General features: G+C 38.2%; 1 protein-coding gene across 2 annotated transcripts in view; it reads left to right on the forward strand.

The window, feature by feature from the left end:
- The window catches only part of CNTN1 (contactin 1), a 382,939-nt gene that overhangs the window by 308,252 nt on the left and 53,060 nt on the right, over nt 1–21,627 (forward strand). For both annotated transcript variants that reach the window (XM_054444281.2, XM_063672630.1), the window contains exons 18-19: nt 16,987–17,057; nt 19,459–19,693. In XM_054444281.2, coding sequence (XP_054300256.1) covers nt 16,987–17,057; nt 19,459–19,693 — 306 coding nt within the window. The remainder of the gene's footprint in view (nt 1–16,986; nt 17,058–19,458; nt 19,694–21,627) is intronic.

Genomic DNA, 21,627 nt, shown 5'->3' on the forward strand with positions numbered 1-21,627 from the left:
TAAGACATGCCCCCATAGCTAATAGCTCTGCAGGTGCAGTTGGTGAGTCCACATCCTAAAATGGTACATTCAGGTTTGTTTTAACGGCTTTGTTTATTAGCCAGATCAAGCCAGTCAAAGAAAGGAAAGAGAAAAAAGAATAAAACCAGGAACAACACTTTCATATTATGTATAAAGCCTTGATTTCATGCCTAATGAAGGTCTGTTGTTCTTTCATTTAGTATTCTTTCTCATTCTTTCTTTTTTCTTTCTTTCTCTTTTTCACACATATTTGATAAAAGAGAAGAATAGAACTAAGAAAATATTTTATAGCTGGTAAGGTACTATGTGATGTTAGTTGCTGTTGTTAATAATTAAATAGATAAATCTTTTCTAAAAGAAGCAAAGAGGATAGATTTTTAAGCCATCTGAAGACCTGAATTAAAGATGGCAGCTTCTCCACATGTAAGCAGTATAACCTGGGCAAGTTAATTAGTGTATTTGGGACACATTTGCCTTTCCTATTAAGAGAGGGGATAATGCCAATTCTCCATTAACCTACTTCAAAGTGCTGATCTGGGTATCCAATTAGATGTAGTATATGAAAATAACTTCTAAGTTCTAGATGTGTCTATTATTAAGCTGAGATCATTCATTCATTCATCAAACTTTTATATTTAACACATCGAATTAAAACGAGTTGCACATATTTATTTTTTACCACTATAAGAAGAGCATATCCAGTACTGGAATCTGATTTTATTCATATTGTTATCTTTAGTGCTTCACACAACACAATGTCCATAGTTGGTGCTCAAAAATATTTGTAGAAGATAAAAAGGAGAAACCAGGAGGGTAAGATGATGACTGGGGCTATTGGAAGTCAATTGAGGATGATGAAAAAAAAAGGAGTGATCAAGGCAACAATAGATTTGCATATTATAATTTAGAAGAATCTATTGCCAAATACATTGTGTTTTGATAATTGAAAACAAGTTTAACATATACATTTGATGCTATTGTCCATATACTGATGAAAGAAGAAAGTGTTCATTTTTTAACTTAATTTAAACAAATAGCCTGTAATTGGTTTGGAATCTTCATAAGAATTTTACTGTGGATAATTATAATTTTAATGTAAAGAATTCTTTTCTGCCCATCCAAACATTTTCCCCAACTGACTTATTCTTAGATTATCATTTCATTGTGCAACTAAAAACTCATTCTGCTTCACCTATTTAAATTTCTTGTTTGAAAACAAGGCCTATAACAATAAACAAACCTACAATTTCTATCTGATGAGACATAACTATCTGTGACCCTCCATCTTTTTAACCTACAATGGGAACATCATTTTAACATGGTAGATTATATTAGGGGTGTTAGCAATCCACTCCTCTATCAGAGCAAGCGCTCATAAGAGTTGCAAAGAACTATTCTCATTTTAATATTAAAATATTATATAGTTCATTTGATTTTATTAATAGCTCTTCAGAACTATATACTTAAGTGCTTAAGGTATAATAATAAAAAAGAATGTATGTGTAAATATAGAATTAATGCAGGTGTTAGACTTCAATCCTTTTGGTTTTCCAAACTAGAGCACTATTTACATAACCATGTTGAATCTCTTACTAAAAAAATTGTATTAAATCACCATGAAATTCTGATGCAAGTTAAAGTAAAAAGTTACATTCATGGTTAACTTTTCATCTGTAAAAATGACTGTATAAGTTAAAGTTATAATTAACAAGAATTAAAGTAGTCAATATGTTTTCAATCAAGAGCTTATCTTCATATACTTTATAATTTTTATAATTTAGGATTTGTCACAAGCCGATTTGTACATTCTTAAATAAAACATCAAAGCCCAAAGAGGTACTTATATGAATACTTATTTAAGCATTCAGATCTGAAAGGAAAATTGGCAGCATTAATTTCTTTTCATGGGAAAGAATAGTTATGGCATTGGCTTGATTTTCTTTAAAAAAAATTTTTATATCTATGACTGAAATACAGAAGCATTCTTCTTATAAGCATCATAAGGGAATTACTATTAAATAGAAATTAAGACAAAAGGACAAGTTAAAGCAGCTCACTATTTTTAACCGTTCACAGTAAAATTATACATGTTGTTAATAAATGATTAATAATTCAATAATTTTTCTGAATAATAGTTTACATTCTTTTTAATGATTTATTGTGTAAAGAATGTCTAGTTTGCTTTCTGTTAAGTGCACTGGAGCCTAAACTTAAGCTTCCTTGTACTTAGGGTGATTTACTTCCCTGAAACAAATCACGCTTTGGCCAAGTCCCCATTTCTGCAGGGCTGAGTGCAAATAGAGCACCTAACTCCTCCATTCTCAGATTCATGTTAAATATGTAGGTTATGTGTCAATTCCACCTGTGAAAAACTTTTTCTAATATGCTAAGGCTACAATTGAACATTCAAAGCTAAATGAGAGGAATTAAGTTGATAATCCAAGTAAGATATAAAACACTTTATTAAGAGAAGCAGTTACTGTTCTTCTGTGCTTTTTTTTTTTTTTTTGAGACAGCGTCTCGCTCTGTCTCCCAGGCTGGAGTGCAGTGGCGCGATCTCAGCTCACTGCAAGCTCTACCTCCCAGGTTCACGCCATTCTCCTGCCTCAGTCTTTCTAGTAGCTGGGACTACAGGCGCCCACCACCATGCCCAGCTAGTTTTGTTTTTGTATTTTTAGTAGAGATGGGGTTTCACTGTGTTAGCCAGGGTGGCCTCGATCTCCTGACCTCGTGATCCGCCCGCCTCAGCATCCCAAAGTGCTAGATTACAGGTGTGATCTACCATGTCTGGCCTCTTGTGTGCTTTTGTTTATGTCCCATTTTCCATGGACTGAGCTCAGTGAATGATCTTTGAAGAGCAAATCAATCTTGAAAATATGTTACAAAGTGCTTAAAAGAAACATGATAAAATGGAAAGAGATATTCAATCTAATTTAAACATACTCCATTTTTAGGTCTGTTCCAAATAAAAAGGCTAATATTGATTATAATGAAAAACATTTCAGTAAAATGCTTTAACAAATAATACTTGTCCTAAGGAAGGCAATATTTGATTCAACAAATTGCAGTATAATATTTTAGAGTTATTTTTGAAATTATTTGCCTGTGACTACTATACTTGTACTTAAACACCCTTATTGTGTGATTATAGGACAACTTACTTTTTGTTTTCCAATAGCATGAAAAGTTTAACTTCAGAATATGAGTTATAGGGGTAAAAGAGTTCCTAGAAGTTATTTTAATATTCCAGCTCTTAATATATATTCCATCTAAAGTGCTACAAATTATTTATTTTTTAACCCTGTGTAGTCAGTTTCATTTTCTAACAGTCATGTGATGACAGTTGAATAGTAAAATAAAATCTCTCAAACTTCATAATATTAATAATTTCTCTATGGGGAAACAAAATAATCATATAGTTTTAATTTTTTTTTTAATTTCATTTTAAGTTAAGAGGTACATGTGTAGGTTTATTATATAAAGTAAACTTCTGTCATGGGGGTTAGTTGTACAGATTATTTTGTTAACTAGGTATTAAGCATAGTACCCATTAGTTGTTTTTCCTGATTCTCTCCCAACTTCCACCCTCTACTCTTCAATAGGCCCCAGTATGTGTTGTTCCCTTTTATGTGTCCAGGTGTTCTCATCATTTAGCCTCCAGTTATAAGTGAGAGCATGCAGTATTTGGTTTTCTGTTCTTGCACTAATTTGCTAAGGATAATGACTTCCTGCTCCATCCATGTCCCTGCAAAGTACATGGTCTTGTTCTTTTTTATGGCTGCATAGTATTCCATGGTGTATATGTACCACATTTTCTTTATGCAGTCTATCACTGATGGGCATTTAGGTTGATTCCATGTCGTTGCCATTGTGAATAGTGCTGCATGGGTCTTTAGAATAGAGCAATTTGTATTCTTTTGGGTATATACTCAGTAATGGGATTGCTAGGTCGAATGGTATTTCTGTTTTTAGGTCTTTGAGGAACTGACACACTGTCTTCCACAATAGTGTATAAGTGTTCCCTTTTTCTCCACAACTTTGCCAGCATCTGTTATTTTTTGACTTTTTAATAATATCCATTCTGACTAATGTGAGATGGTATCTCATTATGGTTTTGATTTGCCTTTCTTTAATGATCATTATCTGGAGCTTTTTTCATATGATTGTTGGCCATATGTGTGTCTTCTTTTGAAAAGTGTCTGTTCATGATCTTTGCCCACTTTTTAATGGGGTTGTTTTTTCTTGTAAATATAAGTTCTTTATAGCTGCTGGATATTAATTAGACTTTTGTCAGATGCATAGTTTGCAAAAATTTTTTCCCATTCTGTAGGTTGTCTGTTCACTCTGTTGTAGTTTCCTTTGCTGTGCAGAAGCTCTTTAGTTTAATTAGATCCAACTTGTCAATTTTTGCTATTGTTACAATTGCTTTTGGCATCTTCATCACGAAATATTTGCCCATTCCTATCTTCTGAAATCTTTGCCCATTCCTATATCCTGATTGGTATTGCCTAAGTTGTCCTCCAGGATTTTTATAGTTTGAGATTTTACATTTATGTCTTCAATTCATCTTGAGTTCATTTTCATATAAGCTGTAAGGAAGGGGTCCAATTTCAATCTTCTGCATATGGCTTGCCAGTTATCCCCACACCATTTATTGAATATGGTGTCCTATCTCCATTGCTTGTTTTTGTCAGCTTTTTCGAAAATCAGATAGTTATAAGTGTGTGACCTTATTTCTGGGTTCTCTATTCTGTTTCATTGGTCTATGTGTCTGTTTTTGTGTACCAGTACCATGTTCTTTTTGATTACTGTAGCCCTATAGAATAAAGTCGGGCAGTGTGATGCCTCCAGCTTTGTTCTTTTTACTTAGGGTTTGCTTTGGCTATTTGGGTTTTTTTTGTTTTTTTTGTTTGTTTGTTTTTTTGGTTCCATGTGAATTTTAAAAGAGTCTTTTCTAGTTCTGTGAAGAATCTCAATGGTAATTTAATAGGAATAGCATTGAATCTATAAATTGCTTTGGGCAGTATGGCCATTTTTATGATATTGATGCTTTCTATCCATGAGCATGGAATGATTTTCCATTTGTTTATATCATCTCTGATTTGTTTGAGCAGTGGTTTGTAGTTCTCCTTGTAGAGATATTCATCTCCCTAGTTGTCTGCATTCCTAGGTATTTTATTCTTTTTGTAGAAATTATAAATTGGATTGCATTCCTCATTTGGTTCTTGGCATGACTGTTGTTGGTGTATAGGAATGCTAGAGATTTTCCCACATTGATTTTGTATCTTGAGACTTTGCTGAAGTTGTTTATCAGCTTAAGAAGCTTTTGGGCTGAGACTATAGGGTTTTTTTTTTTTTTTTTTTTTTTTGAGATGGAGTCTCACTCTGTTGCCCACGCTGGAGTGCAGTGGCGCAATCTCAGCTCACTGCAACCTCTGCCTCCCAGTTTCACACCATTCTCCTGCCTCGGCCTCCCGAGTAGCTGGGACCACAGGCGCCTACCACCACACCTGGCTAATTTTTTGTATTTTTAGTAGAGATGGGGTTTCACCGTGTTAGCCAGCGTGGTCTCGATCTCCTGACCTCGTGATCCGCCCGCCTCGGCCTCCCAAAGTGCTCAGATTACAGGCGTGAGCCACTGCACCTGGCCATGGGTTTTCTACGTATAGGATCATGTCATCTGCAAACTGATATGGCTTGACATCCTCTCTTCCTATTTGTATGTCCTTTATTTCTTTCTCTTACCTGATTGCCCTGGCTAGGACTTCCAATACTGTGTGGACTAGGAGAAGTGAGAGACAGTATCCTGGTCTTGTGCCAGTTTTCAAGGTGAATTAATCCAGCTTTTGCCCATTCAGTATGATGTTGGCTCCGGGTTTGTCACAGATAGCTGCTATTATTTTGAGGTATGTTCCTTCAATACCTAGTATATTGACAGTTTTTATATGATGGGGTGTTGAATTTTATCAAAAGCCTTTTCTGTATCTATTGATTTAATTATGTGGTTTTTGTCTTTAATTCTGTTTATGTGATGAATCACATTTACTGATTTGCATATGTTAAACAAGCCTTGCTTCCCAGAGATAAAGTCTACTTCATTGCCATGGATGAGCTTTTTGATGTGCTGCTGGATTTGGTTTGCCAGTTATTTTTTCGAGGATTTTTTTCATTGATGTTCAAGGATATTCAAGGATATTGGCCTGAAGCTTTCTTTTTTGTTGTATTTCTGCCTGGTTTTGGTATCAGGATGATGCTGGTCTCATAGAATGAGTTAAGGTGGAGTCCCTTCTCCTCAAGTTTTTGGAATAGTTTCAGCAGGAATGGTACCAGCTCTTCTTTGTACATTTGGTAGAATTCAGCTGTGAATCCTTCTGGTCCTGGGCTTTTTTTTGGTTAGTTGGCTATTTATTACTAACTCAATTTTAGAGCTCATTATTGGTCTGTTCAGGGATTCAATTTCTTCCTTGTTTAGTCTTGGGAGAGTGTATGTATCCAGGAATTTATCCACTTCAAGATTTTCTAGTTTATGTGTATAGAGGTGTTCATAATATCCTCTGGTGGTTTCTTATATTTCCGTGGGGTAAGTGGTAATATCCCTCCTTGTCATTTCTGATTGTGTTTATTTGAATCCTCTCTCTTTTCTTCATTAGTCTAGTTAGCAGTCTATCTATTTTATTTTTTTCCAAAGCACCAGCTCCCAGATTTGTTAATCTTTTGAATGAAATTTTGTGTCTCAAACTTCTTCAGTTGAGCTGTGACTTTGGTTACTTCTTGTCTTCTGCTAGCTTTAGGATTTGTTTGCCCTTGGTTCTCTAGTTTTTTTAGTTGTGATTTTAGGTTTTTAACTTGAGATCTTTCTAACTTTTTGATTGGGCATTTAGTGCTATGAATTTTCCTCTTAACACTGCATTAGCTGTGTCCCAGAGATTCTGGTATGTTGTATCTTTGTTTTCATTAGTTTCAAATATCTTCTTGATTTCTGCTTTAATTTTATTATTTACCCAAATATCTTTCAGGAGCAGTTATTCAATTTTCATGTGATTGTGTGGTGTTGAGTGAATTTCATTCTTGATTTCTAATTTGATTTTGCTGTGGTCCAAGAGATTGTTTCTTATTATTTCATTTCTTTTGCATTTTCTGAGGAGTGTTTTATTTCCAATTATGTGCTCAATTCTTCAGTATGTGCCATGTGGTAATGAGAAGAATATATATTCTGTTATTTTGGGGTGGAGAGTTCTGTAGGTATCTATCAGGTCCATTTGATCCAATGCTGAGTTCAGGTCCTGATTATCTTTGTTAATTTTCCATCTTGATGATCTTTCTAATATTGTCAGTGAGGTGTTAAAGACTCATTATTATGTGGGAGTCTAAGTCTCTTTAAAGGTCTCTAAGAATTTGCTTTATGAATCTGGGTGCTCCTGTCTTGGGTGTATACATATTTAGTATAGTTAGATTTTCTTATTGAATTGAACCCTTTACCATTATGTAATTCCCTTCTTTGACTTTTTTGACCTTTATTGGTTTAAAGTCTGTTTTGTCAGAAACTAGGATTGCAAACCCTACTTTTTACTGTTTTCCATTTGCTTGGTGGATTTTTCTTCATCCCTTTATTTTGAGGCTATGAGTGTCATTGCATGTGAGATGGATCTCTTGAAGACAACATACCAATGGGTCTTGGTTCTTTATCCAGCTTGCCACTTTGTGTGTTTTAATTGGGGCATTTAATCATTTACATTTAAGGTCACTCTTGATATGTGTGGATTTTATACTGTCATTATGATGTTAGCTGGTTATTTTTCAGACTTTATGTGGTTGCTTTATAGTGTCACTGGTCTGTGTAATTCAGTGTTTCTGTGGTGTCTGGTGATGGTCTTTCCTTTCCATATTTAGTGATTCCTTTAGGAGCTCTTGTAAGGCAGGTCTGGTGGTAATAAATTCCTTCACTGTTTGCTTATCTGAAAAGGATCTTATTTCTCCTTGGCTTATGAAGCTTAGTTTGGCTAGATATAGAATTCTCGTTTGGAATTTCTTTTCTGTAAGAATGTTGAATATTGGCCCCAAATCTCTTCCGGCTTGTAGGGCTTCTGCTGAAAGTTCCATTTTTAGTCTGATTGGCTTTCTTTGTAGTTGATCTGACCTTTCTCTCTAGCTATCTTTAGCATTTTTTCTTTCATTTCAATCTTTAAAAATATGATGATTATGTGTCTTGGGGATGATCTTCTTATGAAGTATGTTACTGTGGTTCTCTGCATTTTCTGAGTTTGAATGTTGGCCTCGCTAGTTATGTTGGGGAAGTTCTACTGGATGATATCCTGAAATACGGTTTCCAAGTTAGTTCCATTCTTCCCATCTTCTTTTCCAGGGACACCAATGAGTTGCAGATTCAGTCACATATTTTTTGAATTTTTTTCATTCCTTTTTATTCTTTTTTCTCTATTCTTGTCTGACTGTCTTCTTTCAGAAAGCCAGTCTTGAAGCTCTGAGATTATTTCCTCTGCTTGGTCTATTCTGCTGTTGATACTTGTGATTGCATTATGAAATTCTTGTAGTATGTTTTTTAGCTCTATCAAGTTGGTTACATTCTTTTCTAAACTGTCTATTTTTTTCTGTCAATTCCTTCATTGTTTTATAATTATTTTTAGCTTCCTTACCTTGTGTTACAGTATACTGCTGTAGCTCAATAATCTTCATTCCTGTGGATATTCTGAATTCTATTTCTGTCAATCCAGCCATCTGAGCCCAGTTCAGAACCTTTGCTGGAGAGGTGATTCTATCATTTGGAGGAAAAAAGGCACTCTGGCTTTTTCAATTTTAAGCCTTCTCAGAGGATTCTTTTTCATCTTTGTGGGCTTATCTACCTTTAAGCTTTGAAATTGATGACCTTTGTTTTTTTTTTTTCTCTTTTATCTTATTTGATGACCTTGAGGGTTTGATTGTGGTATAAGGTAGATTCAGCCGACTAGCTTCTGCAAGATTTTATGGGGCCAACATTCACCTCCCAATTCCTGGACTGCATGCTATAACTCTGGGGGACTTGTATTGGGCCCTGACTTTGTCCTCTGGCTCCTCAAGGTTTGGAATCCACTGCACTGGAAGGGAGGGCTAAGGTGTAGCAGCTGTAGCAGAGTGCTAACAAGTGCTGGGGTGTCTGCCTTCCTGCAGGTGTTCACCACAGTGGCAGAGGCAACACAGCTGGGGGGCGGGAGCAGAGGACCCCTGCTGGAGACTGTGTGTGGGCACGCTGGAGGTGGTATTAGCTCCAGGGCTGGGTGCTGGTGGGAAAAGTCTGGGTGTCTTCTCTGTGTCCCCTAAGCAGGTGTGATTCACCATATAGTTCTGCATATAGTTTTATTTGTTTCTGTGCAATTAATGTACATACTTTACCAAAGAATTTACATAGCTAATATCAGAAGTTTTCATGTAGGTATCTTTGAATCACAATTATTAGGAGCTATAATTCAGTAAAAGGATACCTTGCTTTCAGCACTCTAAGGAAGATGTGGCTATTCCAAAATGGGAGGGGATTTGGGGACTAACATTTCATCTCTTTGAAATGTTAACAGATTTGAGGATGGTATTTCAGACTGAGTCAAAGCATTTGCATGGGAAAAGGTATGTCCTCTATAGAAACATGGACTTCATCCACATGGCTGGGTAGCTAGGTGGTGCCCAGATTGCAGGAATAAACAATGAATACTTTATTCATCTGTAAAAGGCCAGTTAGCTGCTAAGCATACAAATCCAATAAGGTACAGTGCTTACCTGAAGGAGTTTCAAGGAGAGAGAAAAACTTGGAGAGAATCAATGAAGAGGCCATTGCACTTGGCAGTTCAAAGCAATTTTGTGTGTTTTTGAAGAGAAATTTCAGTTATTTAAAGAAGTGGATATGAAGCAGCTATATCACCTGGGGTATATACCCTGGGGTTTGTCATCTTGCACCAGGAAAATTTAGGACATGGACTCACACAAGGAGTTCAGGAGCAGAGGTTTAACAGGCAGAAGAGAAGTGAAAGAGAAACAGTTTTCTCTATAGAGAGAGAGGGGTCCCTCAGCGGAAAAGACTGGCTGTCAGAATGCGCCGAATTTTATACTCAGGTTTGAAGAGGTGGTGCCTGATTTACATATTGGTTTGTAGTGTGTTTTTTAGCTCTATCAGGTTGGTTACATTCTTTTCTAAACTGTCTATTTTTTCTGTCAGTTCCTTCATTGTTTTATAATTATTTTTAGCTTCCTTACCTTGGGTTACAGTATACTGCTATAGCTCAATAATCTTCATTCCTGTGGATATTCTGAATTCTATTTCTGTCAATCCAGCCATCTGAGCCCAGCTCAGAAATGCACAGATTGGTTTGATCAGGTATGACATTCACATAATGCACGGGGAAGGTTTGTTGTCCCACTCTAATGTTAGCATGCAGATGGGCTTTCTAGTTGACTGGTGCCATCTTCTCTGCTTCTCACTGTACACTTGGCTGACAAAGGGAAGAGGAGATGGACCATCTTGAACATGTCTAGTCCTTCCTTCCTGCCAGCATTCACCCATGCAAGCTCCCAGCTTGCTTGTTTATGTCTGCAACTCAAATTTACAGGCTGCTCTATGTTAGAAAATGATTTATGGCTGCCTTTCATTAAAAAGCAAAGCCTTACCAAGGACTCTCATACAGTTACTTTCTGCCTAAGTGATTTCTTAACTTCTATATCGTTCCCCCCTCTCGAGTGGTAACCCTAACTGCTGTTAGTGGTCATTTGAATGATGACTCTTTCTGGCAACTTCCTCCTAAAAAGGGGCATTGTGTGGGGGAACAGCAGCTATGGCTCCTCCTGGGGTCAATCTAAGGGTCCTTGGAAGAAAGGCATGTCCATGTATGGTTCTGTCTGCAGCACCATTTGGAGTTTGATTGTTTCTAAATGAGAAGAGATGAATGTGAGTTCGAATATGAGTATTAAGATTGCCACTATTAGTGGAGGTACTATAGGCCACAATCATAACAGTACGGTTTGTTACCTGTCAGTCATTTTGATGAAATGAAATACTGGTTTGCTTCTACCAAATGTTGCTGTACTTTACCAGAAGTGTTGATATAAAAGCAACATTTTTTTTTCTTTGAGAAAAACATATATTCCCCCCTCTCTTTGCCATTAGGGGATAATTTCTGGTCTAGGTCATCTTTTATAACTTGCAATATGATTGGGAGAAATATGTTATTGGGTGGCTAGTGTAATTTTAGTGTTAACCCTAGCTAAATCTTTCCTGCAATTAATTCCTTCACAGCTTCCACCAACTATCTATGACATGCTTAAACTTTCTGGCTTGTCCTAAACATCCTTCTTTTTAAACAACCAACTATTCTTTTTAGGACATGTATTTACCATCCTTCTAATCCTTTCATGACTTCCATGAACCATCTATGACATGCTTAAACCTTCTGACTTGTCCTAAACATCTCTCTTTTAAACAACTAGCTATTTTCTTTAGGACAAGTATTTCTCATACAAGATCCTCTCTTATATAAAATCTCTTTCCTTTATAATCTTCTTTGCACCAAATGGTAGCATGAGCATGGAGAACTAAAAAAGCATACTTGGAGTCAGTGTAAATGTTAGCTACCTTTACTTTGCTGAACTCAAGTGCTCTTGTAAGAGCTATCAGTTCAGCTGGTTGAGCACTTATGACTGGAGTGAGAGACACACTTTCAATAACACTCAGAGTGACTACTGCATATCCTGCCTTCTGTACTCCTTGCTCTGTAAAGGAGCCTCTGTCCATGAAAAGGGTCCAATCTGGATTTTCTAGGGGAGTTTCCCTGAGATCTTCCCTGGCTGCATAGGTCTGTACCACAACTTGTTCACAGTCATATTCAGGTTCTCCAGTTCCCTTGGGGAGAAAAGTGACTGGGCTTATGCAAAAACAAGTTTTTAACTGGATGGTGGAACCCTCTGACAGTAGGGCTTGATATTTAAGGACACTGCTGTCTGTTAACCAAAGGCTTCCCTTAGAAGACAGTAATCCCACCACATTATATGGGGTATAAATAGTCATGTCATTTCCCAGGGTTAATTTGGGGGCTTCTGGGACCAGTAGGGCCACTGCAGCAATGGATCGGGGCATGCTGGCCATCCTTTAACCTCCAAATTAAGTTCCTTACTCAGGTAACCCACTGGCTGTTGAGCTGGTCCACAAACCTGTGTTAAAACTCCCAGGGTCATTTCCTTCCTTTCTGATACATACAGATTGAAGGCCCTTCATATGGAAAGGCTGTGACTATGGCCTCAGTGCGATAGAAGTCCTGAAGTAGTCTTCATTCCCCATTGAGTTTTATGTGCTCCTAACATTGGTGTGTTGAATGGGCTGCTTTAGGTTTTGAAGAGGCCCTGCGTCTTCAGGTTATTAATAATGGCTTCTAGCCCTTTCCTAGCCTCTGGCTTCAGTGGATATTGTTTCTGGTTAGGAAAAGAAGTGGGATCCTTAAGATGGATCTGGACTAGCCTAGCAGTTACAGCTCAACTTATTCTTCCTTGAGTTGCCCACACTTCTGGATTGATATTAGCTTCTACCAGGGGGTGACAGAGTTTGTCCTGGGGCTGTAAGGATGCTGGTCTGCATGCAAGTAAAATATCTCTACCTAATAAAGGAGTGGAACTTTTTGGCATGATTAAAAAGGCATGTGTAAATAATAGGTTTCCCCATCTGCAACCTAAGGGGTTGTTAAAAATATTGAATTAGAGTTTTTCCTGAGATGCCCTGTGACGCCATGGTCATGCTACGGAAAGAGGGGAGGCCTGGGTTAGAGAGAAGAGAGATAGAGAGAGACTGGCGCTAGTGTTCACAAGGAGATCTACTTTCCTTCAATTTCCGGAATCACCCAGGGCTCCTGTGCTGTATGTTGGTTTGAGCCACTGGAGCTCTGGGACCCATCAATCCTGTTGGACCATCTGTGAGACTGGTTTGGAACCCAGTGACCTTCATCTCTGGGGGCAGTCTGACTTCCAGTGGTTCCTTCCACAGGCTAGACAAGGTTAAGGTGGTTTTTTCTTGCTGCCTGGGCATGCTTTCTTAAAGTGCCCTGACTTACTGCACCGATAGAAACTAGCAGATGTACCTCAGGGATCCTGGGCTTTGTATGTCTGCAGAGCAGCTATTAGTGCCTCTGTCCTTCTCTTTTGCTTCCTCTCTTTCTCCTGGATCTCCTCCTCCTGGTCCCTATTATAAAACACCAAAGTGGTCACCCTTAGGAGGTTCTCCAAGATGGTATCTGCTGCTATAGCCTCCTTCTGTATTTTCCTTCTAATATTGGGAGCTGCCTTTTTAATAAACTTGTCCCTTAGGATGAGCTGTCCTCAACTGATTCAGGGGATAAAGGTATGTTTTATGAGTGCCTATCAGTCTTTCCATAAAGGCTGCAGGATTCCCATTTGGTTTTGGTCTATCTTGGAAAGTATAGAGTAATTAATAGATTTTGCCCTAGCTCTTCATAGGCCCTCCAATATGTACATTAAATGGTGTTTCCTTTTCCATCCATCTGTGGCATCACCGGTGTTCCAATTAGGGTTCTTTTTTTAGAGGAACTGCTTCCCTTCCTATCGGGAATGGTGTTTCCATTAGTTCTTTGCCTTCCTTATCTCCTTTTTCCTTTTTAATCTACCACAGGAGACATGTTGTTCATCTCCAGAATTTTCTGCTGCCTGCAGAGCTGCCTGCTTTTCCACTGTGGTTAGGATTTGGCTTAAGAGCAGCAAAACATCTCTCCATGTGTGGTGAAACACTTGAGTTAAATTCTGGAAGAGTTCTATATACCTATCAGGATTGTCAGAAAATTGGCCTAAATCTTCCTTTATTTGCTTAAGATTCTGTAATGAGATGGGAACTTGAGGTGACCCCAAATAAGGGGGCTTCTCAGATGGCTCCTCTGGAAGTTGCTTTTCTAGTCTTAGGAAATCATTCCCTTTGGGCCCGCCTGATATGACTGCTACAGCTGCAAAGGTCTAGTAAGAAGGCCATGCCCTTGTGCAAAAGAAATTGAGCCATTTTTTCTTCAAAGTCTCAGGATCAAAGGAGTCCCTGTGCTTCAGAATGCACTCCAGAGGAGTACAGGCCTTAGATGATAAAGAGAAGGAAAAAAAGTCATCCCTTTAGTCTCCTTCCTTTTGATGTGACCCAGGGTGGGAGAAAGACAGTGGGGGTGTCCCCCTGTTGTTTTCTCTCCATGATTCCTGGCATCCCGGCACCTCGTTAAATGTGCTGCCCATGGTTGCAGGTGTGGCTTCCCTAGCCATGGAACCAGAGGCACTAAGTGATGGGTTTTAGTCACCTTCACTCATGCAACTCTAGTCCTCTGCCCAGACTTGTCTGGCCTTTGGGGCTCCCTGAAAAATGGATCTTGGGAGAGACTATGTAACAGTTGCATTTGGGCAATTGTTGCACTCGCCTCTTTAATGGAGGAAGTGTGCTGGTTTGAGCTCTATATCCTGCAATTATGGCCCATGCTAAAGTGTTTACCCTTAGAGAACAGTTCCAGTTAACTTCTGGACTTTAAATCCCCTTACTAATTAAGTACCATTCTAATTGGAGGAAGAATAGGTATCTTAAAAGAATGTAGGGACCAAATGGCCATTTTCCTGAAGAAAGGACAGTATTAAGACTAAAATTTGGTTTTGGAGGACATTTTACTCCTAATTGCTGAACGCAGAGTTTTCCCATTCACAGAAACAGCATAAAGCCTGGTTTCTAGTAGAGAGGCATAAAAAGGGGAGAGAATTGGGAAGCTAGAGTGTTTGGGTAAAGGAGAGGATTCCTATTCCACTAGGTAGTGCTGCTGACTTTGAGATGCCATGTGCTCTCCAGACCAAGGGCAGAGTGACCTTGACATGCCATGTGCTCTCCAGGTCAAGGGCAGAGAGAGAGACCTGGAAATGCCATGTGCTCTCTAGAACAAGGGCAGGGAGAGATACTCACTGGGGGTACCCTCTGTTCCTAGAACATCACAAAAACACCTTCCCTTGAGCTATATGCCCATTTACTATGACATTCTCTGATCTTGCCAAACAGGATTCCTTCCCTGAACTGTAAATCTTCCCACACATTGCATACACAGAGAGGATAAGAGTTATGACAGTTGCCAACAGGAAAGAAAGAAATTATGATAGGAAAGTTGGAGATCTTGTGGCTGATAGCCCATCAGGGGGACAGAGGCTGGGGTCAGTCCAGTAGCCTTTGGATAACACCAGGGGTAGCCCCAGCCAGAAATCCTCAGTTGCTCCAGGACTTCTTCCAGCCCCACATGACAGCTAAGTACTCCATGAAAGAAAGCTGGTTCAAACATGGCCAATATGCCAAGCAACCCATGGGTTCTCCATGTTCTCCCCAGTAAGCCCATCCCCCAAGTCTTATATGGCTGGCAGCCACGCTAATTGTTTTATGGCTGAAGGGGGTCCAGTATTTGGTTTGATTTGGTTCTTAAATGGAGGCCAATAGCCTCGGAATGAAAGGACAGAGTTGGAGTCTGCTCCTCTACTCATTGTTTCGATTAATGTTGTACCCTGGTATCCCGGATGAGGTCCCCAATATGAAATGGCTATGTTGTCTGGGGTATATACGCTGGGATTCATCATCTCATACCAGGAAAGCTTAGGACGTGGACACACACAAGGAGTTTAGGAGTGGAGGTTTAATAGGCAGAAGAGAAGCGAAAGAGAAACAGCTCTCTTTCTGTAGAGGGAGAGGGGTCCCCGAGCAGAAAAGACTGGCTGGTGTTGAATGCGCTGGATTTTAGAGTCAGGTTTGAGGAGGTGGTGTCTGATTTACATAGGGCTCACAGATTGGTTTGATCAGGTATGATGTTTACATAGTGCGTGGGGAAGGCTGGTCACTGCACCCTAATCTTATTATGCAAATAGGCTTTCCAGTTGATCAGTGACATCTTGTCTGCTTCTTACTGTACATGTGGCTGACAAAGAAAAGGGAAGATGGAGCCGCCATCTTGAACATGTGTAGTCCATAGTTCCTGCCGGCATTCACCCGTTCAAGCTCCCAGCTTGCTTGTCTATGTCTGCAGCTCGACTTTACAGGCTGCTCTTTCTTAGAAAATGATTTGGGGCTGCTTTTCATTAAAAAGCAAAGACTTACCAAGGACTCCCATACCCTTACTTTCTGCCTCAGTGATTTCTTCTTAACTCCTATATTGGATATATTGTGGGTTGTTAAAAAGTGATTATGGAGTGAAGTACAAAAAAAAATAGCCATATATCAGTTCTTCCATGCAGTACAGTGGCAGAAAAGGATGTGATGGCTTGGGGATTAAGAAGAAAGCAGTATGACAGAAAGATTTTTAAGATCAGAGACTACAAAGGGTCTTTCTAGCAGGGAAACTGATACCACAAGATGATATAAGAGAATGGGGGAGAGTACTTTGGAGTCACTGATGGCGCAGTTTCAGAAAAAATTGGGGAACTGAAAGTGAGAGCATAAAAGACGATATTAGGTTTCTGATATTTCTAGATATTTGGGGAAACATTATCCAATACAAATGCATGGTTTCTTAACATTTATTTGTAGAATGAAGCATGAAACTAACACAACATTAAGTTGTTAGAAGTTCATAGGGTTCAAAAGTAAAAGTGGCAAAATCTTTTTCCAACAGTCTATGTAATCATTCAAAATCGTATTAACTGAAAGGACAGAAACAAGAAAAAGATGGGGAAGCAAATTTGCTTCACTATCCTTTGCTGAGGGAAATGGGCACACTTCCTATGGCACCAAATCAATTTTTATTTTGGCAGAAAAACTGATTATTACAGCTACTGTGAGCCATTGTTGTTATAATTGAGTGGATCATTTGTCCAGTATGTTTTTCCTAGTAAAAGAAAAACATTTGTGGTTTCTGTGGTGAATAAGAATTCTAACACCAGGAAAAAAATACAGGCCCTATTTTTGTTGTTGTTTTGCATATATTTGTTTGTTTGTTTCAGCACCAAATGTGGCTCCTTCAGATGTAGGAGGTGGAGGTGGAAGAAACAGAGAGCTGACCATAACATGGGCGGTAAGTATTGATGAGTTGCACATATTATAGGTTGCTCTATCTATATTTAACTTCCACCCCATTTTGTTTCCTGAAATAAATTGAGATGAAAGTGAATGCCTACTGCACAAGCAAGAATATATTACTATTTTTTTTCTTAAATGCAAATCAGATTTTATCTGGCTTACTGTGGCTTAGTGTGTAGCTCCTATGCAAGAATGAATCCTGGATGCTAAGAGATCTGTTAGCCTAGGTGATTAAACATTCAGTTGTCTGATTCCAGAGATACTTTGATCATTGTAGTCTGGTAATCTAATTGTAATTTTAAACATTGTCTCTGGACATTCTAAATTCCAAAGATTCCATTTACAAACTTTGTATCAAAACCCATTTTTAAATTAGAGACTGCCTCCTCACTTGAAGCTTACTTTGATCACTGGTGTAATCTAGCATGATAGGTCAGTCTTAGAAGTCACCCATGGGACTAGTTACTGAGGTATCCAAAGCATTTTATTACAGTTTCATAAGTCACAGTTCTGTATCAGAGACTACAATCTCTAGAAAACAATACATCTTGGCTGGATTTTTGAAATAGGAAAGATATTGGGAGGGGTGGGAAAAGTTGTGATAGGACAAAATTGTCTGACTCAGACACCTGGCATTTATCCAGATAACATGGTTTATACAGATTCATTTATTCATTAAATACACTTAGTGTTGAATCACTGCAGATAGTCAAAGAGCACAATTTAGGCTCCAAAGGATTTTGAAGACTGTGGAAAAAATGACAGGTTTTATTCTTTGTATTCGTCAAATGGATTTATTTAACAAGTGAATGTTTAGCAAAACTTGACTCACTGTGTGCTTTGTAGTCATTTTCTATACTTAGCATTTAAATCACATTTTAAAGCAAGATTTAGCAAAAAGAAAATCCGTTTGCTAATCTGAATCTTAAAATATTTATTTCTAAGTTTTACTGCCAATGAAATATCCAAAAAATGCAAATATTATAAAAATTAGAACATTCCGCTTTTTCTCTTATGGCTTGATTTTTATAAATTCTGTGGATATCTGCTACAGAATAAGATGGGCCTTCTAAAAAAAATTCAGTATTGGAAATTCTCCTCCAGAGATTCAAATTCAAGTTTCTGGAGATAGAGCCCGAGAGTTGTTATTTTTGAAAGTTTCATAGCTGATTCTGTTATACTCTCAATTCCAAAAACTAAGTAGAGAACCATCAATAAGAAAAATGTTTAAACTGTTGTAGAAATGTTAGGCTATACTATCTAATAATCTAAAATCACATACCTATTAATATATTGTGCAACCACATACAGCTTCCACCTTTTGACCTTTACACATTTCTATATCTTCCTGTTTAATGTTAAGTATGTCCAAGCAATAGTGTTATATTTACTTCAAGGTTTTGCCTCAAGACATCTTAAATTTGATTTTCTGGTAAAAAAAAAAAAAAGTAAATATACAATGTGCATATTTACCTTAATTCCCAAAAAAGGCTAACTGACAAGTACTCACTAGAAGTAGCTGTAAGTCAGTATTTACTAATAATAGGTGATTAAGGCTGACATAGACTTCTTTATAAGGCAATTGACATGAGTGATAAGAAACCTTGAGAAAATGATGAAAAACCAAGCACTTGCTTTAGAATTGGAGATAGAAGCCCAAAGCCATCCCCCTACAAATGAGTGCAATATTGTCCCTTCCCTCCTTGTCACCTACTTTTATTCCTCTTACCAGTTTCTTTTCGATCACAAGGTAGATATTCTAGGCTAGAGTCTTATATAACTCTCTTACCATTGCCTTTCAATTCCAGTGAAATTCATTTGCTCATCCCTTAAATACATATTACTTGAAGCCCTGTTCTAGGTGCTAGGGATAAAGAGGAAAACAAAACTGACAAAAATGCTACCTTCATAAAACATGTATTTTAGTAGTTGAGAGAGACAATAAAGTAGATAAATAAGTAAATTGTATAGACTTTGTTAGGGTTAAGGAAAAACAATAGGTAGGGTGTGGGGCATGGAGTACTGTGTTGGAGTCTTGCAGTGGCAGAACCTGTGGTCAGTGAAAACGTGGAGGTGATTTTACCTTGGGAAAGTGAGGGGGTAGGAGGAGTCACATAACATCTAGGAGAACATTCTAGGCAGAAGGAACTGAAAGGAAAAAGGCCCGGAGTGGGAGGCCCCTGAGGTGTTCTAAGAGTAGCGAAGCTACCATTTGGTAAATAAGATCATCCCGTGTTTAAGCATGTTTTTCCTCTGACATCTGGAACCAGCACTAATGTATGAACTGCGTATGTTTTTACAAAGAGCATGCCTCCATGTGTGTCATTATCGCCATAGCATTTCCTCCCTGTTACCTGTATTACTAAAACCTACTCAATCTTTTAATTTCTATTTAGCCTTTGTCAAGAGAATACCACTATGGCAACAATTTTGGTTACATAGTGGCATTTAAGCCATTTGATGGAGAAGAATGGAAAAAAGTCACAGTTACTAATCCTGACACTGGCCGATATGTCCATAAAGACGAAACCATGAGCCCTTCCACTGCGTTTCAAGTTAAAGTCAAGGCCTTCAACAACAAAGGAGATGGACCTTACAGCCTAGTAGCTGTCATTAATTCAGCACAAGACGGTAGGTAAAAGAAAGACCTTCTTACATGAGGAGGGAGGAAAAACCTAATTCTCTAGTAGGCATTTAGTTTGTTTCCTTTCAGGCCTTACTTATTAAGACCTTTTTATAGCATTATGCATTTAGTAAATGAGTACTATTTTGAACCAAATTAAACATCAGCCTCTTCATCTAAATGATGAGAATGCTGCTAGAGTCTTTTTCATCATTTAGATCATGCCCATGGTATTAGGAAATCCCCATTAAAATAATTGGCTCTGACTTCCATTTTTGGGCTCTTGATTATAATTTTGTAGTCAGAAACTCTCCATACTTGAACAGAATCTCAATATGTCTGTATATTCATAAAGTTTATAATTTAAAAATTCTATAATATGGCCGGGCGCAGTGGTGCATGCCTGTAATCCCAGCACTCTAGGAGGCTGAGGCAGGCGGATCACGAGGTCAGGAGATCAAGACCATCCTGGCGAACACAGTGAAACCCCGTCTGTACTAAAAACACAAAAAAATTAGCCGGGCGTGTTGGCGGGCGCCTGTAGTCCCAGCTACTCGGGAGGCTGAGACAGGAGAATGGTGTGAACCCGGGAGGCAGAGCTTGCAGTGAGCCGAGATCGCGCCACTGCACTCCAGCCTGGGTGACAGAGTGAGACTCCATCTCAAAAAAAAAAAAAAAAAAAAAAAAAAAATTAGCTGGCCATGGTGGCAGGTGCCTGTAGTCCCAGCTACTCGGGAGGCTGAGGCGGGAGAATGTCGTGAACCTGGGAGGTGGAGCTTGCAGTGAGCCAAGATCATGCCACTGCACTCCAGACTGGGGGACAGAGCAAGACTCTGTCTCAAAACAAAAACAAAAACAAAAACAAACAAACAAAAAAATTCTATAACGTATATATTATATATATTATTTGTAAAATGGCCCAAAATTCTAACCTAAAAATGTGTTTAATTGTAGCATTTACGTAACTTTTTATTACAATAGAGAACACAAATTTTGTTAAAGGGAATCTAGACATAATTATATGAAAAAGGGGTCAGTTGAAATTGTTTTCTTGAAAAGAGAAAAATTTGTCTTGTAGGGCATTTAGGAAAAAAACAATACTAATACCAGCTCTTTTTGTTTTTCTAGAAACTTTAACTTAACCAAGCATGGTCACAGAAGACTTTATATATTTATACAAATGATACACAGTTTTAGATTGAGCATAATTACATTATTTTCTCTGATTTCTGTTTAAGCTGCTATGCTTTTGTTATTTATATTCTTGTTAAAAATAATACCTTTCTGGCCAGGGGCGGTGGCTCACGCCTGTAATCCCAGCACTTTGGGAGGCTGAGGCAGGCGGATCACCTGAGGTTGGGAGTTCGAGACCAGTGTGACCAACATGGAGAAACCCTGTCTCTACTAAAACTACAAAATTAGCTGGGATTGGTGGCACATGCCTGTAATCCCAGCTACTTGGGAGGCTGAAGCAGGAGAATTGTTTGGACCTGGGAGGTGAAGTTGCTGTGAGCCAAGATCAGGCCATTGCACTCCAGCCTGGGCAACAAGAGCGAAAGTCCATCTAAAAAATATAAAATGAAATAATAATGATAATAATACCTTTCTTTATTCATGTGCACTGTGTAAATAATTAATGACTAGAAAAGCAAATAGAGATGTCATTGCCTTCTGATCTTTGGCAATGTACATTTACCCTTGGCCAAGTTTCTCTTTGCACATGTGTGAGAAGCACAAGTAGAAGAGCTTGAAGACTAAAGGTGTGTGAAGTACTCTTCTATCATTAGTGGAAATGGGCTCTATTGGTTCACCCAACTTCCAGTGTTTTTACTTCAAAATAGACATTTAGCCACGCCTTATACCTCAACAGAAATTCTCACGTATATTAATCGGTCACAGAATTATTAGATTTAGTATTTGTTAAAAATGTAATATATAATTA

This window comes from Pongo pygmaeus, chromosome 10, assembly GCF_028885625.2.
Source record: "Pongo pygmaeus isolate AG05252 chromosome 10, NHGRI_mPonPyg2-v2.0_pri, whole genome shotgun sequence".
NCBI classification, from domain to species: Eukaryota; Metazoa; Chordata; class Mammalia; order Primates; family Hominidae; genus Pongo; species Pongo pygmaeus.